Raw genomic sequence first — 18,407 nt, 5'->3', positions numbered from 1 at the left:
CCAGCCAGAGAAGTAACCCTGCTCCGTCAACGAGTCCCCAAGAAGAATGGCGGTGCGCATTGAATGCGTAAAGGGCGAATCGCCTCCTGTGGGCACTTGCGGCAACGCCGCCCGCGCGTGTTTCACTGCAGGGGGAGAGGAAATGGGGAGGGGGATGGGTAATGGGAAGAACGCAGCTGGAAGCGTGGCAAAACGGCGCCTTTACCGGGCGCGGTTGGCTAGTTGCACTCTGAAGCACGTATGTGGCGCAGCTCATTCGGTCATGTGCACCACCACCACCACCAGATACACATACACACACATAAATAACCCTTTGTCTCCTTAACCTCGTTGGATCTGTCAGAATGTTGTCGTCAGAACTGGCGCATGCGTCTTAGCAGCGTCCGTCACACGTACCTTACAGCGGCATGTGTGTGCCGCCTCCCGAGTCTCACCTGTTTTGGGGAGCAAGCAAGTTGGGCAAACGACGCCGTTAACGAACCACTCCCTCGGCAGCTTCATGTGCCGCAAGTACGCCCAGCGGGTCTCGCGGTGAATGTGGGCACCCTGCTGCGGCCGCACCACCATGCAGAGTTGTGCCAGGACGTCAAACCCCAACTCGTCGTACTCCGTTGTGCGGTTCATGAGGTCGACCCAGTCGAGGGCGAGCAGAACCCATGCGCGCCGCTCCAGCCCTGAGGTGGCCGTGAATTCCTCTCTGCTGCCGGCCGCATCGGTCGTGGTCGTCGCAGTCGAGGAGGCGATCGCGCAAACGCTTCGGATGAGCTCCGCCACGTCGCGGACGGAGCTGTGGACCGTGTCATCCTCCATCACTGGGACCCGCGAACGCACACAGCAACGCATGCCATTCGAGAGGTCGCAGCCGCGCCACGGAAGCTGCGGCTCGCGTGCGCGTTGGAATGCGAGGGTCGTGGAGCGAAGGAGCGACAACGCGTTGGGGCGGGAAACGAGGCCTTTCTCCACGCGGTGAAGCGCCTGCAGCGTGGCCTGGAGCGCCAGACGAAGCGCCACGTCATGCTCGGCGGCAGAAGCACCTGAGGAGTGGGACGAAGCGTAGCCGCAGTGAAAACACGCCGGACAGATCTGAGCCACATTCTGCAGCTGCAAGTAGGCACCGCAGGCGAAACACACGCGCGGGGCAGACGGCACGGGAAGCAGCAAGGCACTTGGAGCCGCCAGCGGGGGATCCTCGCCGCCGCCGCCGCCTTCCCGCACGGAGGCGCAGGGCTCGCGGAAGCGCAGGGGATTGGAGTTGTGGCGCCCGACAACGGCAAGGTCGTGTGCGACGCCGCAGTGGCCGCACACCAGCAACCCCTCGCCCGCCGCACGGTGCAGGTTGACGCCCAGGCAGTTCCCCCGCAGGCACACCCAAAGCAGAAAGGCGGCGCCGGGGCGGGGAGCAAAGCAGGTTTGACAGGCCACCTCGCCCTCCTCGAGGCGCGAGCGGCCACAGCTTCGGCACGAAGTGGGGCCGGCGTCCGCAGAAACTTCACCACCCGCAGGGTTGACCTCCAATTCCTCCCCCCGCTTATCCTCGTTTTCTCTGGCAGCGGCCAGCCTCGCTCCGCAGCCATGGCAAACGACGCCCCAGGCGGGATTGGTCGCCCTGCAGCTACTGCAAACAGGACTGAACCAGGGGGTATCGAAGCGTGACGTTGCCGCCGGCTTCGTTCCACCGCAGCCCTGGCAATGTGTGAGGAGCCACGGTGTGAGGGTGTGGCATTCCACGCACCGCCACAAGGTCTTTGGTGGCCCCGCAGCCGCAGCTGGGCTCAGTGTACCGCACGCCGGGCACCAGGGCCGCAGCAGCCCAAGCGGGTTGTGGCGGCTGCACACGTGGCAGTGGAACGACGTCTGCGTTAAGGCCTCCTCCAGCGCCGGCTGAACGGACCCGCACTTTGCGCAGTAAAACACGTGGTGTGGCTCATTTGTGTGATTGCATCGCCCACAGCGCCACTTTCGCAGGGGAAAAATGCTGCAGTCCTCCTTCACATGCGGCACTCCTTGCTCGCCCGCACGCTCGTGTGTTTCGGCGCCACACAGCAGGCAGTCGGGGGCGCTGGTGGGAGAAAATCCTCCACACGCGCGACAGCGCACCACTGCGAGCTCCAGGGAGCCACACAGCCGGCACGCGGAGGCGTTTTTCTTGTTCCAGTGACGACACAAATGACACTGCCACGGCAGTCGCTGCTCCTCCGCAAACCGGCGGCACTCCAGCGCAGTCCCCACGGCGGAGAGCATGCGCTGCCCCCCGCACTCTGTCTGCGCCACGTGTCGCGAGAGAGCCTCCAGCGCGGCGAGCGGCAGCTCCTGCAACGGCGTCAAACAAACGACGGCATCCGTGCAACTAGGGACGATGTGCTGCAGCACGGCGGTCACGGCGTCCCGGTGGCCGACGCGCAAAAAGTGCAGCAGCGCCACGCGGTACACGGGCAGCCCAGGGTGTGCCCGCTGCAGCGCGTGTAGCAGTTCTAGATGTGACGGCAGCGCGCCATCCCGGCACTCCGCCAGAAGCGCCACATATATTTCAACCGTCGCCAAAAGAAGTCCATCCCTAACGTACGCGGCAACCGCCAAATGGCGACGAAGCAGCGTGGCCATCAAGTCTAACCGCCGCCTCCCGTCTCCGGCCGTGTGGCCCGCTGGCGCCGCGCCGTCGCCACAGCATGCGCTGAGAATGGCGGCAAACGTCACGGCGGCGGGGACGGGAAAGTCCCAGGTCCGTGTGAGTTCGTACAGGTGAAGCAGCCGCCCGGGCACGCCGCCGGGGTCGCTCAGGCAACCTCTTGCAGCCCCCTCCACCGCCTCAAGCATCATGGCACGAATGTGCCGCGGAATTCCAGAGGCAAAGTGTTGTCGCGTGCTATTTAAAAAGTCTGTGAAGACGGACACCGCCTCCATGTGCCTACCGAGCATCACAAGGGCCTTGCCACCCTCCCATGTGCCGCCAAGTGCAGGGCAACGCGCGAGGGTCTGACGAATGGTCTCGTACGCGCCACGGCGCAGCAGCAACTTGAAGGAGAGCCGAATGCCCTCACGCAGGCGTCGCTGCACGCCCGCCCGCGCGCCGCGATGTAGTCCCATGGCGTCGCGGTCGAAGCCCGCCTCTGGCTCGTTCTGCGCAAGGGCCTCGAGGTGGGAGAGGCAACGGGACTGGATCGTCGTTACTCCCCTCACGACTGCCTCGTCCACGTCGACGGCTGTCTCGCCCACGTGCCCAAGCGTCAAAAGCGCGTAGGCGTCCAGCAGCAGTGCCTCTCGGAACACGAGGGGGGCGTAGCGTGCCTGCGCGGCGGAGGGGTCGGTTTGTGAACATCCTCGCCAGGGCGCCGTGAGGGCGAGGTGCAGCTCCAGCACCGGACGCACGCGGCCGTGGCGGCGAAAGGAGCACAGCACACGTCGCAGGGAAAGAAGCGCCCCCGCCTGCCGCCGCTCCGGCGCCGTCGGGTCGCGCAGCACGGCATGCGCGTGGTGAACCATTTCGTAGAGAAGCAGGCGCCAAAAGGGGAGGAAGACACTGTCCTGCGGCGTCGCCGCAGAGGCGTCCTCCGCCTGCACCGCCGAAGCCATTCGAGCCTCGTCGTCGCCGGTGGCGCTGCTGCCCGACGCGCTCAGCATCACACACGCGGGCGCCGCACAGGCCGCCGCGGTTGCGGCCTCGAGCAACTTCTGCTCAGGCCAAGGGGTCGGGGCAGCGCGTCGCGCGAGCAACCACAAGACGCCGCCGTGGAGTTTCCGCGCCTGCAGCTCCCGCAGCCCTGCATGGAGTGTGCGTCCCCCATCGCCCCGCGACGCCAGGCGCCGCGCCAGCGGCAGCAGCAGCGAGAGACTCACCACATCGTCGGGGTGCACGGAGTCCCCGACCAACGTCGCGGCACAGTCCCACGCCTCCCGCAGCGTCCAGCGCCACTGTTTCTCGTCCACAATGGCGCCTAGTATGCGCAGCGCGAACTCCCTCTGGACGCCCCGCACAAGTCCGACGGCCTCCTCCTGAGCGGCGGCGTCCTCGCCGCGCAGGCACGGCGGGGTTTGAAGGGTGCGGTGCAGCAACGCCGTCAGGTCCCGCGCGGTGAGTCCGTGCGCCGCAACGGCGTCGAAGACGATGCCCTCAAGCCACAGCCGCCGCAGCAGCGAGGAGCGGTAAAGCCACAGGGCCAGCGAGGGCGCCGCGTCGGCGGTCGCCGGGCCCCCCGCCTCCTCGAGGCCTCGCAGCTGCGCCAGCATCGATGCCGCCCCGTGGCGGCCGCCGCTACGATACTCCAACGGAGGCAGAAGACACGTGTGCCCCGCCACCGCGGCCCGCACATACGGTGCCCTCAACATTCATGCTACCCCTCCTGTTGGCTGCGCCACGGGGCCACGCGCAAACCAAACCCAACATAAAGAAAAAAAGGCATGGAGAAACAGCCGAGGAGGAGGAAGGAGACAGCAATAAAAAAGAGAGAGAGAGAGAGGAAGACAAAAGCCACATGCACCACAACGCTGCGCCCGCACGGCCGCACTACGACGCCGGCGCAACGAACCCAAAACCGTGAGGGGCGGAGGGAGGGGAAATACGCACGCGTTGCATCACGCACGGCCGCCCTGATCCTTGAAGGCGGCCGCGTGGAACGCCTCCACCACGTCCTGCACTCGCACCGCCCGGTTGTTCGTCACCCGGAGCCGCTCAATCGGCTCAAAGTACGGCACAAGCACCTCCTGCCGCAGCAAACGCAGGGTCCGCTGAAGCATCTCCACCCGCGTCTCAGACGTCGGTGGCGCCGACGCCGACGCCTCAGCAGCCGTCGAGGACAGCGGGGCGGGTGCTGCGCTGGTCGGCGAACGCATCGCGCTTCTCACTAGAGGGCGCCTCGTCACCCCACGTTGACGTACACACACACACACACAAAAGCAAAATATTTAAAAAAGCAAAGAGGGAAAGGGAAGAAAAAGTGGACGCGCCATATGCAAGCAGCACCACTCTGCAGAAGGAGGCGAATGGAGCAGAGGTAGAAAAGGCGACAAGGATGAAACAAACAAAGCAACAACAACAACAACACGGGCCAGCTCTTGTTGGGGCCGCAGACTACCTGGACTACGCAGGCGTCAAGAGCTGCTTTAGTATGGCACCCAACCGCCAGTCACCATTCAAGGCGTTTGCCGCAACATCGTGCCGCCCCATCGCCTTCGCGAGCGCCGCCACGTCCTCCAGCAGGAGCTCCATCGCCGCACTCATTAGCGAGCGATCAGCGGCGCGTGCGCAGTAGAGTGGAAGTTTCACATCGCTCAAGCCGGTACAGGGAGAGACAACGGCGGCGGCTGCGAGGCCTGGTTTCGCCATCACGCAGCCGCGTCCACCGCACAAGAGCAGCGGGTGAGGAAGCGCGCAGGCGTAAATTGTGGCGGCCGTGGTGACGAGGTGGGCGGTGGCGCCCAGGGCCAGGCCCCACTCGTGCATCACGTCACTTGCCACGCCCATCCCTCTCCCCCGATCAGGCAAGCAGTGCCCGCAGATGGTGTCTGCCGCCCCGGCCGCCCCCTTGTGAATAGGGAACATCGCCCGCAGCTCTTCCAGCCGCTCCCGTCGGACGCCGTCGAGCTGCACGCGCAGCGTGGCAAGGGAAAGCTCCTGCTCAGGCAGCCGCCTCGTCATCTCTTCTTGATGAGCCGCCTCGAGGGATATGCTTGACTGCAGCTCCTCCAACTGCTCCAGCTGCAGCGTCATTGCCGCTTGCTCCTCCTGGTATCGACCGCGTAACTCGTGCAATTCCCCGGCGAGGCACTCCAAGTCCTCGCGGGCTTCAGCGAGACGGGCCTCCAACATTGCACGCTGCGCCACTGCGGCGGCCTCCCCGTGACGCGACTTCATCATCGCATCGATGCAGTCCTGTTGCTCGCCACGACGTCCCGCCGCCAACTCGCTAAGGTACGTCCACGCCAACGTGGCTGTCGCACACGTCTTAAGGTCGCCCAGTGTGATTTTGTCCAGCGGGAAATGGATGTTTTTCCCCCGGGGCCGCGCCGCGTCCGCGTCTGGCACGCGTCGCGAGCGGTCGCCGTCCTCGCGGCGGTACGGTGTCTGGATGGGGTCCGCCGCCGCCCCTCCCTCGTCCAGCCGCACGCCCTGGTGCCGCGGAAAGAAGACGCCGTCCGTGCAGCGAAGCAGCACGACGAAGGAGTTCGGCCCGCTTTCGACGTGGTAAGGCAGACTTGGCGAGGCGTCCGCCTTCGTCATGGAGGCGGCCACGTACTCCACGTGGGAGGTCTGGATCAACATCTCGTAGAACAAAAAGTCAGTCTCCGGCGAGGCCGCCGCCGCCTCCGGGTGGGTCGTGCAACAGTAGAGGGAAAAGACAAAGCGGGTGATTCCCCCAAACCGCTCGATAGTGGTCTCCGGGATGCGATCCCACACCGGGTTTTGCGTGTCGTGCCGCACCTCGCTCGTGTAGATGGGGCGGTCGCCCGCCGGGGCCTGCGCGCCGCCGGCTTTGCCCGGCGGGAGACTCAGGACAAAATACGACGAGACACAACGCGGTCGCAGTGCCGCACGCCGGCCGCGGCGCGCCGCGGCGCACATCGTTGGGGTGTCCGTTGTCGGGGCCTCGACTCCGCCGTCATCCACCTCCTCCAGCGTCGCCGCCACCGCAGGCAGTGGAACGTTGCGGGCGTAGATTTGCGTGATGTGGCGGAAGCAGCGGAACTCCGCCGGTAGCACAGAAACTGGCATTTTTTGTTTTCGTGTTCCAGCACCGGGACCCCAGGCAATTTCAACCGCAACAACAACAAGGAACGCACGAGGAAGAACAATAACAACAAGAATGACCCGCTTTTCCTGCGCGTGCCCTTCTGTTCAATGTCGGTAGGTGGACGACGTACGCCGCTTTTGCCCCGGAGGCACACACACAAAAAAAAACGGGGTGGGGGAGAGAAAGCGGGGAGGCGCTGCAGTAATGCGCACGTGGGAACAACACAGAGAGGGGTATAGCGGAAGCGTCGCAGGGAAGACGAGAGACGGAGAGAAGGATATAAGTGGGAAAGTTACAGAACCCACAAAGCAAGAAGCACAAAAGCGCGCAGAAAAAGCCTCTCTCAACTGTGCCTTCGCGAACCCCCTGTGTGAATCCAGTCCTCTGCTGCGGGGGACCATCTTTCTTGCATGTGCCTTAAACGAGGGACGATGCCGATTCTTCTTTCTTGTTTTTTTTTGTTTGCTTGGTCTTCGCGAATATATATGTATACCTCCTTTTTTCTGGCCTCTTTGTTTTCTTCCTTTTTCCCTTCTTGTTTGTTTGTTTGTTTTCTGTTTCTTCATTTCGGTCCGAATCGTTTCTTTACTCGCCACTGCCGGCCGCGGCGGCAGTCGCCCTCGCCGCCCGCGTAAACCCCTCGCAGATGCGGGCGCACATCACGTGCGCCGTTGTTGGGTAGGCGCTCAGGCACGCCTGCTGCGTCACGTAGTCGACGCCGTCGAGGTCGGCCTCGTCCGTGCAGGAGATGCAGAAGAACCCCGCAACGTTCTTCACGCCGCCCTGCAGAGTGTCGTCCACCGGGGCCGCAAGCGACTCGCGGGCCAACTGCGTCGCGGTGCGCACCGGCGCGGCGGCGGCGTTTGTCAGCCCAATGACCGGCGCCCCGTACGGCACGACCGGCGCGACGGAGCCCGGGAGCACCCGCATCAGCACCGCCCCGTCCGCCGCCCGCACCTCGCCGTCGCGGAGCAGCGCGGCGACGAGGCCCTTGAAGCGGCGAAAGGTGCGCGGCGGGCGCAGGGCGGGGGAGACCTCGACGGTGCGCCCGCTGCGCGCGAAGAGGCTGATGTACACCCGCAGCCGCCGCTGCGCGCCGAGCTCCGAGTCGAAGAGGGCGAGGAGGCACTGGTGCACAATGTCGGGGCGCACGTCCCGCAGCGAGGCGTTCGCGATCTCGGTGGTGGCCGCCCGGTCGTACGCGTCGACGACGCCCTCGCGCCCCAGCAGAAGGCCCGCCTTCTCCAAAATGACCACAACGGCGCGCTCCGAGGACGCCGCCGCCGCCGGCTCGGCGTGGCGCAGCGGGCGGTAGACGTCGCTCCTCGCCTCCGGCCTGCCGCCTGCGCTTCTAGGCCGCTTCGCAGGGCGTCGCGCCGGCCGTGCTGGATCCGGCCGTGGCATCTCACCCAGAAACACGCTGCGGAGCAAGGGAAAAAAAAACAGACAGACAGTGAGAAAGAAAGAAAGAAAGGGAATCAAAGCACAGTAAGGAGAGCGAATAAGCGAAAAGGAAGGAAGGGATAAACCTCCCCGCCTCGGCAAAAGCAGAAAAGTCAGGCAATGAGGCAGCATTGACATCCACAGCCACTTCGTCATGCATACTGCGTTTTCTCTTGCATGGTACTCTCTCACTCTGTGTATGTGAGAGAAAGAGAGAGAACGGAAGAGGGGGGAGGGAGCGCATGCGTGTAAGCCCTTCTGTCTGCGTATTTCGCCCTCACACACGTGCCCGCCCTTCCCCAAACCCACAACATCCCACATCTTCCCTTTTCCTCCTCTCTCTTTCGTTTTCCTCTCACCCCTCCCACTCCGCCCTTCACTCTGTCCCATTCTTCTAATCCACGTGGATTATCTCTGGACTCAACCCTGCCGCCTGCGTTGCTCCCGCCGTCAGTTCAGCCGAGGAGCAGACCACGTCCCCATTGCTGCTGGGACTGTGGCGTGTCATGTTCGCCGCGGCGCACACAAGCTGCTCCAGCCGCAACAGCGCCTCCTCCTCGGACGGCTGCAGGGCACACCCCGCCCGCAGCCACTGCAACACCGACCGCATCGTCTCCTCGCCGCGCTGCAGCGAGGCCATAAACTGGCCCCCGTGGCCGCCCGCCCCACTTTGTGAGGAGCTGGGAGAGGCGTGCGGCGCAGCGTCAATAAAAGCGCCTACAGACTGACTGCTCGCTGCTGTCGGAACGCAGTGCGACAGGCAACGCTGCCACTCCGCCACGCGTTGGGCCAAGAGACCTTCACACTCACGCAGGCCGGCGTCGGCGTCGGCGGCGGCGGCGGCGGCGGCGGCGGCGGCGGCAGCTCCCTGCAGCAGTGTGCGCAGCGCGGCCGTGACTGCCTCAGAGAGCCGCAGTGTGCCCAGCGGCACCACCGTATTGCGCTGTGCGAAGTTGCGCAGAGACACAGCGGCGTGGTACCGCAGCATCCCATCCGTCTGCGTCTCCTTACCGTCCTCGGTCAGGGCGAAGCTGATGTCCACAAGGCGGCGCACGCAGGCCAAAAAGGTCGGGTCTTCAGAGAGCACAGACCCCGTCACCGCAACGAGCTCCGCCGCCGCAAAGCGTGTGCAGACGCAGATGGCAGGAGGGGTGTTCGCATCCTCCGCGACGCGTTGAAGGACTCGCGTGGCGCTCAGTAGGGCGGCCGTGATGCTGTGCGGCGAGGTCGCCCGCTCGAGCATGTCATGCAGCTTCCCAGGGGCAGAGGCAAGTGCAACGCACAGCCGCGCTGCCGCGTCGTCGTTGGTCCGCAAAGGCGCGTGACGCTGCCACTCCGCGAGCGCAGCCTGGAGCTCGTCTTGAAGCCGTTTTGCCGCCTCCTCCGTGCCGTCCGGCGCCTCCGCGTCTGCGGCCACCTGCTCGCCCCACCACTGGTAGACGCGCGAGTGTTGGTACAGCGCCTCCACCAGGGCACAAAATGAAACGGAGGTTGACGCGAGGAGGGGCACCGCCGAAGTTTCCGCAGACGCCGCGAGAAGCAACCTTGGTGGACGCTGCCGCCGCCTGCAGAGCTCCGCCAGCAGCGCGGCCAGGGCGTTCAGCAGGCGTCGCAAGCAGGCCGCCCTGTCGCGCGCGTCTGCCGGAAGCCCCTGCAGGGCGCGGTGCTGCTCCTCGCCAAGCAGCAGCAACTCCACCGCAAGCCCCTCCCGATCGGCGTTGGACAGCCGGTTGAGCACCGCCTCCCACAGCAGCAGGACGCAGGCGGCGCTGGCGTCGTTCGGGACCAGCAGTGCCGACATTAGCAAACCAAACACACGGCAGCGCAGCAGCGAGCCACCGCCTGGAGACCCCTCCTGCCCGCACCACGCCGCCCCGCGTACGGCATCCACGGCCCGGCACGCCAGGCTTCGCAGGAGCAGGAGCAGCTGCGCGGTGAGGTTCACCTCGCCTGCGGACGCGGCGGTCTCCGCGCCGTCGTGCTCCACAAAGAACAGAGCGCGCGGAAGGTTCCGTGCGTGTCGCACGACACAGTGGCCCAGAGCTGCGGCAGTATCCTCCGCAGGCAGCACCGCCGTTGCCATCAGCGGTGTTGCGGCGGCCTCTGCCGCCTCCCCCTGGGTTGCCGCCTCGGCGAGCACAAGCGACATATCCGGCAGCCACAGGAGGGCAGCGGCCAGGAGTCGCTCCACATAGGCCCCGTCGCAGAGCTGGAAGGAGCGGGTCGCGGCCAACATTGCAGCCAATGCCGCCACAGAGGAGCCAGCAGCGACTGCCGCCGGCGGCAACTCCTCCGCCGCAGCCGGCGGTGGGTCGGCCAGGCACTGCAGGAGCAATCTCGCATGCACCTCCGCGGCGAGCGGGGAGGCCGAGGTGCAGGAGGACCCCATCGCCTCTAAAATGGCCAGCAGGCGGACAACGATGCTCTGGTGCAGCTGCCGCGCCGCCTCAGCGTTTTCACTCGTTGCAACTGTCAGGCAAACAACCGCGTGAAGTCCCACAACCGTCTCAACCAGACCCTCGTCCCGGGTGGCGAAGTAAGGATGCGCCCGCACCGCCGAAACCACGTGCGAGGCCACAAAAGAAGCTACTTTTATCTTTTTCCCATCCAACCAGTCGTGGGAAAAGACGCGCTGTTGCAGCTGGGAGAGCATGAAGTGCAGGACCCTGCCGTACACCGGGGCGCTAATGGTCGTGAGTGAGGAAACAGAAAGCAGCAGCTTCCACGCCGCGTTCATCAACGCAAGCTTGTGCCCTAGCTCAATCGAACCACAGAGACGCAGCAGCTCCGGAAGAGCATGTGCCTCGTCCAACAAGACGGCATCCGCCTTTACCTCCTGCAGCGCCGAGACCTGCCCCGATCTCGCCGCGGCCTGGAGCGCTTCTAGCGCAGTACTACTCGTCTTTGTCGCTGGCCCTTGTGACTGCGACATCACTACTTGGACGCCCCCTGTCTGCGGGGAACCCTCCTCCTTCTTCTCGTGTAGCTACCGCCCACCCCCCACGCTGAGACCTTCACGCGCTGGCGGCACGTTCCCACTCACCCACCCACCCACCCCACACACGCACGTACGCACGCGCACAAGACCCTGTGCCAGATTACAAAAAAAAAAAAACAAGGAGAAGCAGCCAGAACACGACAAAGGCATGAGTCGCACGTAGCCACGCAGGGAAACAACAGCCACAATGGCCGCCGTGTGTTTTTTCCCCGTACCCTGCCGGAGGCGTTGGATCGAGACAAAAGTGCATGGGCATCGAGGTTGGAGCTTGCTCCCCCCGCATACCGTTGCAGTTGCCTTCCTCCAAAGAAGACGTCTACGCGTGTCGCTTCTTGCCAGCTCTCAGTTCTTTACTTGCACGGGCATTAGACATTGGTTGTGTTTTGTTGTGTTTTTGTTATTTTTTTCGTCGTTATTGTCTTTGAACTCTTCCACTCCGAAGCGGAATAAAAAAACAAACAAACAAACATAAAAAAAACTCTATGAGTAAGTGCATGCACTGTACATGCACCTGTGCTGAAAGTGTGTGTCTGTGTGCCTCTATCGATGTTGAAGTTGAAGCGTCATGGGCGGGGCAGGCGGTATGCGCACTGGTGTCGCCTTAAGAGCCCTTTCAAGGCCTGTGGAGTCTACAGACCTCACGCTTGTGTGCATCTCCGGTGAGCCACCGTCATCCTTGCTGCTCGAAAGACTCGGGACGGGGGCCTTGACGCTTCCGCCGTCGGTTGCCTCTCCCGCCCCAACCTCTTGGGTAAAAACCTCCCTTGCGACAGGTGCCGCCTCGAAGTGTTCGACCCACTGCAGCAGGTACTGCACCTGAGCACTCAGCCGCACATTGCGCTCCTCTAGTCTCGAGAGTGTCTCACTGTGCTCCAGTTGCAGCGCCTGCAAAGCAACCTCCAGCTCCTCGCAACGTGCTTCTGCTCGCACAGCTCGTTGTTGCACGTCTTGCAGTGTGTTCTCCAGCAATCCCAGGCGAGGCTGCAGAGCCGCTTCCTCTTTTCTAGGGCTTGCCCCTCGTGCCCCGCCGGACACCGTCCGTGGTGACACCACCTCCCCCATAGGAGCCGCCGCTCTCGCCGAACGCGGCAGTTGACGGGAGGACCGGGGTTGAGTCGCAGCGGCACCCTTCGGATGCTCCGTCTCCTTCGCCGCCGTCAGCCTCTCCTTCGAAGTGTGTGTCCGCTTCATGCCCTCCATCCACGGCCGACTACGATTCTCGACGCTTGCGCCGCGGGTCAGCCGTCGCGGCTCCGTTCGTGGAGCACTCACCGTCGGTTTCACGCGGGGCGTTGGACGGTTTTGGTTCCACGCAGGACGCGCCGGTGATTCGCCCCTCGGCGTCCTTCTCATGGGACTTGACCGTGCCGTATGTGCCCGATCCGGCGACGCACTGCGCCGCTGCTCCGTCTCGCATGTTCTTCGCTGCAGTGATGGCCTTGTCTGGCGGGGTGGAGGCGAATTGCCCGCCAGTTCCTCCACTGCGGCGGCCGCGGCGGTGCTAGTCTCGCGGATGCCGCGCAAAAGCTCTTCAATCTGCACGCTCCTTGCGGGGCTTTCCAACTCCCCCAGCGGATCGGCATGGCGATGGCGTTGTTGCTCCATCCCCGCCTGCCTTGAGCGGTAGTAGTCGCTCAGGGTGCTCCCCTGCATCTGCCGCTCGTGCAGCCTGCTGCGCCGCAGGCAGGCCCCAGTGAACGGCGACGACGCGGTCGAGGGCTCCAGCGTCGGCACCCGGACAACGGGGGGCTGGGCGACACGCGGGGCCACACCTTGCGCAAGCATCGGACCCCCCGTTCGCAATGGAATAGGCCCCTATATTCTCCCTGCTCTTGCTGTTGTGGTTGTTTTTACCGCCTATTTTCTTGTTTTTCTTTCGTTTTTGCTTCCTCTCGCTCTCTATCTGTGCGTGTGCTCTACTCCTGCCGCTGCTCCACAGCCGCCGCGCACCCCTCCACCCTCTGCTGTTGTCGTCTGACCCGGGCCGCGGCGGCAGAAAAAAAATGCAGGGAAAACAAAAGGGCAGGACGAAGCTTCAACCACGAAAGAGTCAACAAACACCCCCACGGCCAGCACGACACACGCGACGGGCGGGCCAGCGGGGAAGTTTTTCCGCACCCATCCGTGCCAGGTCCCCAAAGCTGGCGCCAGAAACAGAGAAGGCAAAAGGGGAAACGAAAGGCGAAAAGGATGTTTCCATCCCTCAGTCTTGTAGTACGCGCGCGTGCGGGTGTGTGTCGATAAAAGAGGAGAAGAAGAAGGCGCAAAAAAGGAGAAAGAAATGGAACGAGATGGGGGACGGTGCGGTTCTGGCGGCGGGCCTGCCGCCTCGCTTCACTCGGCTGCTCAAACTACAAAGAAGAACAAAAATGACCGGCGCCAACCACCCCCCCTCCCCGCTACAGCAGGGGACCCGTTACGATACAAAGAGTAAAGCTAGAGGTAACAGGGAGGACCACCAGCCAAAGCCGCCACGCATGGGAGGAGTCATGCCACCCGCACTGAAAACAAATCGATAGGAAATGCCGCGTGTGCAACTCGCAGGGGGGGTATACAGTTCATATTTCATGTTTAGCATGTGTGTTTTTTTTCTCTACTATCTACTCTATGCTCTCTTTTTTATTCGTCTTCCTCAGTCCCGTCGCGCCGTCTCCCCGCTACCGAGCCGTGCTGCTTCCCGCAGGCGGGATAAAGCAGAAAAAAGTTTCCACCGCGATGCCTGAGCAGCCCCACCTCCTCACCCTCCCCACTCACAGACGCCTGCTGCTGTGGTCTCTCCCGAGGGAATTTCGTTTTTTTTTTTTATTCTTTTTGCTTTGAATTGTATTTCGTCGCAACTTCTCCCGTCCTGACGCTGCTGCGCGGCACTCGCTCGCTCGCTCGGCGGCGGCGACTGGTCGCCGGTCCCCCACGCGTGGCCTTCATTCGCGTTGCGGGCTAAGCGGCGGGGGCGCCGAACTTGTGCGAGCGGAGGTACGACACGACGTTGCTCAGAGCCTCGTACCACGTGTCTGCCTTTATGCGCCGCTCGGTGGCCAGCTGCAGGACGCGCTTGGTCGTTTCCACAAGAAGAACGTGGTAGGTCCGCGGGACGCCGTCGTCGCCCGGCTGCTGCAGCTCGCGGGAACCCACCTGAAGAATCTTCTCAAGCTTGATTGTCCCGGCAAAGGCGGTCTCGTGGGTTTCCTTGTGCGCCCACAGCAGGAGTTGGCTCTGCGTGTCCAGCCACACCCAGCGTGGAGAGACGGTGGCGCCGCTGCCGCTCCACTTGTAGAACCAATCACCAGCCGCCAAGATAGACACACTGGTGCGAATGTCTATCGTAGTTCGCGTGCTGGGCAACCCAACCACGTCGTTGTTTGCCCCAGAAATGCCGTTGCGATCCACGCCAGAGACTGGGGCCGTCTGCGGAAGCGGCGGGCCCGGTGTTCGTCGGTGCTGCTGCAAAGAGGCAAACGGGTTCCATTCCCCTTTTGTATCGGTTTCTGTGTATATCACCGAGCCGGCCGCTTGCGAGTTGCGCTCCGCGGGGAACCCATGAATAACTTCGGCCGCGCCGTTGGGCCTCGAGCGCTGAGCCGGCACTTGCTGCACCCCCCGTGGGCTATCCACACAGTGGCGCAGTGAGCCGTCGTAGCGCCCGCAGCTGCGGCTCGCTCCATGTCGGCCCCTGCTGTAGCTGCGCCTACCCTCGCCGACGCCACCAGGACGGTACCCGGGCGGGGGCCGCTGAAAGCGCGGTGTCCCGCTCTGCCACGACGCGGGCGCGCGGGGCGAGACGGTCCGCCCCCTACGTGAGTCACCGCCGCGCCAGCGCGAGGCGGCGACATCGGGCACGCCGTACGTCAGCAGGGGCACGGTTCGACGCGGCGACCTGGCGGAGTAGCAGCCGGCGCCGCTCCCCAAGAAGGAACTGGCGTCGTCGCGGAAGGCAGAGGAAGTCTGCGAGGGGCGCCAGGCACGCTGCGAGGAGCTTCCATCGCCCCAGCGACGGCGGTCTCTCCCAAAGCTTCCGCCGTCACGGGCACCAAAGCGTGGCGAGTGGTTTTGGTTGTACAGCCCGGCGCCACGCCCAGCAGCAGCAGCCGCCGCCGCCGCGCTGTCGCCCATGTTGGGTCGTTCGTGCCTGAAGTGCTCCGCCTCCCCGCCGTCTGCTCGGCTGCTGCTGCCGGGCCCCGTCCCAGCCGCGGCTCGGGTCGCCCGCGGGACACTGTCGCGCGGCACCGCTTCGTCCGCCGCACTGTAGGCGAGCGCGGCGCGTGGGTTGGGGCTCAAGTCCGACTTCAGCAGCGTTGGCGCCGCCGCGTCCCCCGCGGCCTCCCACTGCCCGGTCTGCGTCGCGGTGGAGGGGCCGCGCCGGTTGCCGTAGCTGGCGGCCACCCCGCGCCGACGGCGGTTCTCTAAAATCCGCTCCAAATGCGCCTCATGCAGCGAATCCATAGCTCGGCTTCCCTGCTGTGGAGGAGGAGGATAAAAAAAATAACAATAATCATAACGAAAGCAATAGTCAACAAACGACTACTGAACATTGTGATGGGAGGCGGCGGGTTGAGCAAAGCGTGAAGACACCGTCCACGCACCTCTCACGCGTGTGCGTCTCATTTGCAACGGCGTTGCGTTACTGCAGGAAGCGAGGAGAAAAAAGAGCGAGGCAGGGGGCAAGTAGAACTACAATGAAGAAGGAAGGTGGAAACGGGAAAACGGGGCAACTCACTTCTTCTGAGCGAAGGAGGGCGCCGCCGCGATTCCGTGAAAGAGGTCCCATTCCTCCTCCGATTCCTGCATCTGCTCCTGCTCGGCCTTGGTGTCTCTGGTGGAGTCTTTGGCGTGGAAGAGGGTCACGCGATCCCCGCGCTGGATCCCCGTGTTTGTGCCTGGAATTGTCCAGTACGCCTCAAAGTTGTCCCCCGCGCACGCCGCGCGAAACGCCGCGGGAACCTGAAACGCTTCGACGAGGTTGACGCACTGGGGCGCCAGCACGGTGACGAGGTTGTCCAGGTGGGACTCCAGCACGTTCGCCTTCCCGGGGCTCAGCATCTGCTGCGTCAGGACGTAGTCCAGCCGGTCCCGCTGGCGCGCCAGGGCGTAGATCCACCCGATGTCGCGCAGAATCTTTCGCGCCCGCGGGTCGGTGCACGCCTGCGTCTCTTCCATCATCACCTCCATGGAGTACATTTCCATGTACGCCTCGCCGCAGTGCAGCACCTGCTGATGGCGAAACATCACCCAGTCGTACCACTGGTGCTCCGCACCCCCTTTTCGACGCTCAATCTCCCGCGACAGCCGCAGTCGCTTCTTGGCCCGGTAGTGTTTGTGGCTAAAGAAAATCAAGTGTCTGCCCAAGTCGGCGATTCGCGGAGAGTAAAACGGATTCTTGACAAATCTGTCGGCCGCGGCGAAGGGCTGCAGCAGGCTGGTAAGCCACCAACCCCAGTGGCTGGTGCCTATGTTCCGTGTGACGGACTTGAAGGCCACCTCGCGAATCAAGGCGGACTGATCCACGCCTTCCTGCCGCAGGTGCACCATCAGCGCCGCCTCGCTGCTGCCCGTGCTCTCCAGCGAGGCGTGGACGCCCATGAAGGCATCCACGAACCGGCGCAGATCGAGCAGGGTCTCCTGCAGGAAGTGGATCGTCCCCGCCAGCTTCATCTCGTCCTCGTAGTCTGGGCGCCGCCCAGCTGGTGCCGCGAAGACCGCAAGCATGCGACGCCAGTCTGCCAGGTACACGTAGGACTTTGCGACGACCTCCACAAGCGGGGTTTGCACGTGCTGTACACCAAAAAAAGGGTAATTTCGTCGCCCGTCGGGTCCCACCACATCCTTTCGGGCAATGAACGGAACGATGTTCGCCAATAACCGCTTCAGCATGCCGGCGTAGAGTGCGGCGGTTGCCAGGCGCATTTGCAGCGTCAGCGCCTGCAGCGAGGTCGGGGTATCCGCGTCCTCCGTCACAGAGACCTCCCCGCCCACGATCCGTGAGGGGAGTAGCAGGGCGGAAAGGGGGAGGCGAACGTCGGCAAAGTGGAGGACGCCCGCGCCGCTGGCGCTCATCGCCGGATGCTCCCCTTGCATGGGCCGCACGCTCACGCCCCGCTTCAGCGCACCGCGTTCCCGCAGCTGCACCACGAAGGCGTGGAGGCCGTGGTTGTCCCGCTTGTTCAGCGTCAGTGTCGCCGTCACAATCGCCCAATCGGCGCACCCCGCCCCCACCACGGCAAACTTCCCCGCCCCTCGCAGCACAAAGCAGTTCTCGTCCTTGTCGTAGCGCGCCTCTGTGTTCAGCGGGGCACCGTCCGCGATGAGCTCCCGGTGCGCAATCGTCCCGATCACACGGCAGGTGTCCACATCATCTAAAATCGCTTTCTGCGCCTCGGCCGTCCCGTGCGTCGCAATCATCGCCGCAAATGTGAAGTGATCGGCAGCAAGCAACGCCAACGGAGCGCTGCATGTGGCCAGCACCTCAAAAAAGGCCGGAAACAACTGGGGAGTGGACTTTACCTGTGCAAATGAGAGCAACTGCTTTTTGGCCACTGCCCGCAGGAGTTGCGCTGTGCGTTGGGGCAAAGTCTCCTGCAGCCACACCTCATCAGTCTTGTCAACAAAATTGGACGGCTTCTTTGCAATCACCTCAAGCAGGGTCGCCCGAACCTCTGCCCTGTAGTCGATATCCCTGCCCTCACAGATAAAACGGAATGTCGGCTCCTCAAACGCGTGCTCCATGCTATACAGCTGCCTCGCCGGATTCAACTCCAGCTGCAGCGGGAACGAACGGTGAAACAGGCGGTATTGCACGCGAATGGGAGTGGCCAACATGCCAGAGGTGGCAAAAAGAGTGGCGACTGCGGTCTGTGGAGGGAGGTGTGCGGCTGCCGCGGCGGACACCCGTGAAACACCACGGAGGAGCATTCCGGCAGCCACCCAATCTGGGCCCACAATGTGTGCTGTATCCCTGCCCCCGTTGCCAACGTAGATTGCGTGCGTAGCCGCAGCAACGATAATAGACGGGAAAGAAAAGGGAAGAGGGCAGGAAAGCGATACAAAGAGAATATAAATCAGGCTCGCTGTCGGTTGTGTCGCTTACCAGTGGGTGGAGACGCAGCACCGCGGGAAGCATGTTTACCCGTGAGACGAGGGTGCCGCTTCCGCGCTTATCTCCACCCGAGGCCAAGAAAGCCGCCTAGCAGTGTTAAGTGAATTGGGGAGGTGGTGAAGCAGGGCACCCCGCCCACGCAGCCTTCTTT

The 18,407-nt window shown here is 63.7% G+C and overlaps 7 protein-coding genes across 7 annotated transcripts, besides 11 other annotated features; all 7 read right to left on the bottom strand.

Moving 5' to 3' along the window:
- Positions 1-132: 132 nt before the first annotated feature.
- Positions 133-168: a microsatellite.
- Positions 169-267: 99 nt separating this feature from the next.
- Positions 268-284: a microsatellite.
- Positions 285-339: 55 nt separating this feature from the next.
- Tco025E_04304 (uncharacterized protein) lies at positions 340-4,323 on the bottom strand (the record flags this gene model as incomplete). The annotated part of the gene is made up of 1 exon (XM_029371216.1): positions 340-4,323. The coding sequence occupies one exon, from the start codon at positions 4,321-4,323 to the stop codon at positions 340-342; it is 3,984 nt and encodes a 1,327-aa protein (XP_029228739.1).
- A 547-nt stretch (positions 4,324-4,870) lies between these two features.
- Positions 4,871-4,887: a microsatellite.
- A 123-nt stretch (positions 4,888-5,010) lies between these two features.
- Positions 5,011-5,038: a microsatellite.
- Positions 5,039-5,074: 36 nt separating this feature from the next.
- Positions 5,075-6,706, bottom strand: Tco025E_04303 (uncharacterized protein; the record flags this gene model as incomplete). Its single annotated transcript, XM_029371215.1, has 1 exon — positions 5,075-6,706. One exon carries the CDS (start codon positions 6,704-6,706, stop codon positions 5,075-5,077), a length of 1,632 nt encoding a protein of 543 aa, XP_029228738.1.
- Positions 6,707-6,747: 41 nt separating this feature from the next.
- Positions 6,748-6,798: a microsatellite.
- Positions 6,799-7,260: 462 nt separating this feature from the next.
- Positions 7,261-7,288: a microsatellite.
- A 22-nt stretch (positions 7,289-7,310) lies between these two features.
- Positions 7,311-8,129, bottom strand: Tco025E_04302 (rRNA small subunit pseudouridine methyltransferase Nep1; the record flags this gene model as incomplete). Its single annotated transcript, XM_029371214.1, has 1 exon — positions 7,311-8,129. One exon carries the CDS (start codon positions 8,127-8,129, stop codon positions 7,311-7,313), a length of 819 nt encoding a protein of 272 aa, XP_029228737.1.
- A 29-nt stretch (positions 8,130-8,158) lies between these two features.
- Positions 8,159-8,199: a microsatellite.
- A 363-nt stretch (positions 8,200-8,562) lies between these two features.
- Positions 8,563-11,100, bottom strand: Tco025E_04301 (uncharacterized protein; the record flags this gene model as incomplete). The annotated part of the gene is made up of 1 exon (XM_029371213.1): positions 8,563-11,100. One exon carries the CDS (start codon positions 11,098-11,100, stop codon positions 8,563-8,565), a length of 2,538 nt encoding a protein of 845 aa, XP_029228736.1.
- Positions 11,101-11,195: 95 nt separating this feature from the next.
- Positions 11,196-11,246: a microsatellite.
- A 365-nt stretch (positions 11,247-11,611) lies between these two features.
- Positions 11,612-11,645: a microsatellite.
- A 61-nt stretch (positions 11,646-11,706) lies between these two features.
- Tco025E_04300 (uncharacterized protein) lies at positions 11,707-12,951 on the bottom strand (the record flags this gene model as incomplete). Its single annotated transcript, XM_029371212.1, has 1 exon — positions 11,707-12,951. One exon carries the CDS (start codon positions 12,949-12,951, stop codon positions 11,707-11,709), a length of 1,245 nt encoding a protein of 414 aa, XP_029228735.1.
- A 1,067-nt stretch (positions 12,952-14,018) lies between these two features.
- Positions 14,019-14,049: a microsatellite.
- A 54-nt stretch (positions 14,050-14,103) lies between these two features.
- Positions 14,104-15,606, bottom strand: Tco025E_04299 (uncharacterized protein; the record flags this gene model as incomplete). Its single annotated transcript, XM_029371211.1, has 1 exon — positions 14,104-15,606. One exon carries the CDS (start codon positions 15,604-15,606, stop codon positions 14,104-14,106), a length of 1,503 nt encoding a protein of 500 aa, XP_029228734.1.
- Positions 15,607-15,638: 32 nt separating this feature from the next.
- Positions 15,639-15,672: a microsatellite.
- A 204-nt stretch (positions 15,673-15,876) lies between these two features.
- Tco025E_04298 (putative acyl-CoA oxidase) lies at positions 15,877-18,072 on the bottom strand (the record flags this gene model as incomplete). Its single annotated transcript, XM_029371210.1, has 1 exon — positions 15,877-18,072. One exon carries the CDS (start codon positions 18,070-18,072, stop codon positions 15,877-15,879), a length of 2,196 nt encoding a protein of 731 aa, XP_029228733.1.
- Positions 18,073-18,407: the final 335 nt, after the last annotated feature.

Source organism: Trypanosoma conorhini (assembly GCF_003719485.1).
Source record: "Trypanosoma conorhini strain 025E chromosome Unknown Tco_14.4_contig_00216, whole genome shotgun sequence".
Taxonomy (NCBI): Eukaryota; Euglenozoa; class Kinetoplastea; order Trypanosomatida; family Trypanosomatidae; genus Trypanosoma; species Trypanosoma conorhini.
Note: the sequence above shows the minus strand (reverse complement) of the source record. Positions and strands in the feature narration are given on the sequence as shown.